The sequence below is a fragment of the Otolemur garnettii genome, unplaced genomic scaffold (genome assembly GCF_000181295.1).
Source record: "Otolemur garnettii isolate 467f Iridium unplaced genomic scaffold, OtoGar3 scaffold00008, whole genome shotgun sequence".
Taxonomy (NCBI): Eukaryota; Metazoa; Chordata; class Mammalia; order Primates; family Galagidae; genus Otolemur; species Otolemur garnettii.
In genome coordinates, this window is record NW_003852403.1 from 12,408,624 (window position 1) to 12,411,896 (window position 3,273).

The 3,273-nt window shown below is 44.0% G+C and overlaps 1 protein-coding gene across 2 annotated transcripts in view; it reads right to left on the reverse strand.

Moving 5' to 3' along the window:
- Positions 1–3,273, reverse strand: part of NUDT13 (nudix hydrolase 13) — a 24,889-nt gene that overhangs the window by 6,926 nt on the left and 14,690 nt on the right. For both annotated transcript variants that reach the window (XM_003783751.3, XM_023509645.1), the window contains exons 5-7: positions 2,294–2,400; positions 538–663; positions 258–369 (exon numbers count right to left, since the gene is read on the reverse strand). In XM_003783751.3, coding sequence (XP_003783799.1) covers positions 258–369; positions 538–663; positions 2,294–2,400 — 345 coding nt within the window. The remainder of the gene's footprint in view (positions 1–257; positions 370–537; positions 664–2,293; positions 2,401–3,273) is intronic.

Below are 3,273 nucleotides of genomic sequence, written 5' to 3' on the forward strand. Positions count from 1 at the left end.
TGTATGGCACAACTCTTGGGGGCAGGACACAGTTATAAGAGGGGCTTTATCTAACAAATGCAATCAGTGTAACCTAATTCTTTGTACCCTCAATGAACCTGATACAATAAAAAGAAATTGCCTAATAAAATATTGAAAAACTATGATGCCACAAGGCAGTTTTCTTGACATGGTAAAGAATGTGCTTGACATTCAAAGCACTATGGCAACAAGACAGTATCCTCCAACATTAACTGTAAGTCCCCTGAACTCCTTACCTATATCACAAAAACCTGCCAGTGCAGAATACATTCCCTCAGGAAAGGAGCTCTGACGGGCAAGAAGGCATCGGGTTCCATCTGACACCAGAGTGATCACCACAGGAGACATCTAGGAAAGGAGGATGGAAACTGAGATGCTGGCACTTTGGAGACTGCTAATGGAATGAAGGAATGGATGATTAAAGAAAGTCTTTTAACTGTACAGGCTCCTTGCCCCAGGACAGAATCGTTGGTGCTCAGTCTTCTCAGATTACTGTGCTCTTAAAACAACACTTACCTGTGGATAATAGATGATATTATTGGAAGGGCACACACGCTTGCTGCCAGCCACGTTCTTCTTGGTGGGCTGCCCACTTCTGCTGCAGAACTGATGAGCATGGTGCCAACGGAGAAGGGCCTGAGCCTAGGAACACAAAGATGGGCCTAGTTTCACTGGAGGAATGTGGGGCTCACCTTTAACAGAACTGGGCTTAGAATCTAGAGCAATTCATAGGGAAATGCCAATCCCTTTCCAGCTCACCTGCTGTAAATGGTTATTAACTTTAAGCTTTAAGATAAGGAAACTATCTGAACATACTTCTCTAGCATCAGGAATCTGAATAAAAGCATATTTTAAAATATACTATCAAGTATTTAAAATACATAAAATATGTAAACACCTATGTACTCACTACCTAGCTTAAAAGGAAAACATTTCCAATATAGTTGAACACCCCCACATGCACTCCTCCCCAATAAAGTTGAAACATTTTTTTTCAATAAAAAATATTTGGCTCAGCACCTGTGGCTCAAGTGGCTAAGGCGCCAGCCACATACACCTAAAGTGGCGGGTTCGAATCCAGCCTGGGCCCACCAAACAACAATGATGGCTGCAACAAAAAAAAAATAGCCAGGCATTGTGGTGTGTGCCTGTGGTCCCAGCTACTTGGGAGGTGGAGGCAGGAGACTTGCTTGAGCCCAGGAGTTGGAGGTTGCTGTGAGCTGTGATGCCATAGCACTCTACTCAAGAGACCAGCTTAAGGCTCTGTCTCAAAAAAAAAAAAAATGTTCAGAGATTTCTTTCTTTTTTGTCATGGACTCTTCTAATAAGGGATTTCTTTTTAAATTAAGTGGACAATCAAAACACTGTAGAGGACAACAAGTCATTCAAGCAATGATTTCTTGTAGGAAAAACATGATGTGTATGTCATGCACAAGGTCATTAAAAATGTTTAAGAGGGGGCTGGGTGTAATAGCTCAGACCTGTAATCCCAGCACTCTGGGAGGCTGAGGCAGGTGGATTGCGTGAACTTATAAATTTGAGACCAGCCTGAGCCAGAGCAAGACCCCCATCTCTAAAAATAGCCAGGCAGGGCTCAGTGCCTATAGCTCAGCAGCTAGAGCGCCAGCCACACACATCAGAGCTGGTGGATTCAAACCCAGCCTGCGGCTGCCAAACAACAATGACAACTTCAACCAAAAAATAGCCAGGCATTGTGGCAGGTGCCTATAGTCTCAGCTACTAGGGAGGCTGAGGCAAGAGGATCTCTTGAGCCCAAGAGTTTGAGGTTGCTGCGAGCTGTGACACCATGGCACTCTATCAAGGGTGACATAGTGAGACTCTGTCTCAATAAAAATAAAAATAGCCAGGACTTGTGGCGGGTGCTTGTAGTTCCAGCTACTTGGGAGGCTGAGGTAAGAGTATCTCTTGAGCCCAAGAGTTTGAGGTTGCTGTAAGCTCTGACACCACAGTGCTCTACCAAGGGTGTAAGACTCCCAAAAAAAAAGTTTATGGGGCTGATAGATCCTATTGCCATAGATCTGCATGTCCTTAGGAGAAAATGGTCTTGACAGTGATTCTGCCAAAAATAAGGAGAAAAGAATAAGCAATCTTTGTGCACCACCACATTGTCCTGCCAAGGTTTGTAAGAAGAAGGACTGTGATATGTAAAAGAAGAAATCAAATGTCACTCTCGCCTTGTGTATGTACACAAGGATTTGCCCATATATACTGCTTTACTAAAATTCTCACAGGGTTGAGAAATAAAATCTACCGTGAAAAGCAAGGAGGCATCCTTCCCATTCAGGTGAAAAAGAGCCTTTCTCAGCTCCATGAAAGACCCCTGGAGCTCTGCCTCCACTTCAGGTTTCTGTAAGGAAGCTAGAAAATTAGAAAAGAGAATGGAATTAAATAAATGTTAACGTTGGCCTCAGGACCCTCCCCAGTCTATTTTGTTAAAACAGCATTTCCCAAACTTGCCTAATAAGATTCAACTGGGGAAAGTAAAAACTAATCACGTTCTCAGGGGGGCACAATGGCATGTGCCTATTGTCCTAGCTACTCAGGAGGCTGCAGTGGGAGGATTGTTTAATAAGGCAATAGTGTGCGGTGCTCAGGCCTGTGAATGGCCACCACACTCTAGTCTGGGCATCATAGTGATACTCCGTCTCTAACAATAACAACAAAAAAGAAAATAAAGGAAGAAATCCGGGTTTTTAAATCCCTACCTAGAGATTCTGAAGCAAGCATGAACTGAGGCCCAGAAATCTTTCTTTTTTAACAAGCACCAAGTGATACTTATATTCAGGCCAGTTTGAGAAACATTAGCACACAGTATTTATTTCCCAAGATCCTCTTCAGGGCAATAAGAACATTTGCAATTAGTCACACTATCCCTGGAAGAGATGAAATGGGACCTCAAAACTCCTATCTGAACCTCATTCTAGCATCATTACATTTACACCTAGACCCTTAAAGAAGAAAAAGCCAAGGGCCGGATGTGGTGGCTCACACCTGTAATCCCAACACCCTAGGAGCCCGAGGCAGGTGGATAGCTTGAGCTCACGAGTTACAGACCAGCCTGAGCAAGAGTGAGACCTTGTCTCTAAAACCTAGCCAGGGTGTTGTGGTGGGCACCTGTAGTCCCAGCTACTTGGGAGGCTGAGGCAAGAGGATTGCTTGAGCCCAAGAGTTTGAGGTTGCTGTGGGCTATGACACCATAACACTCTACCAGGGTCAAAAAAGTGAGACTCT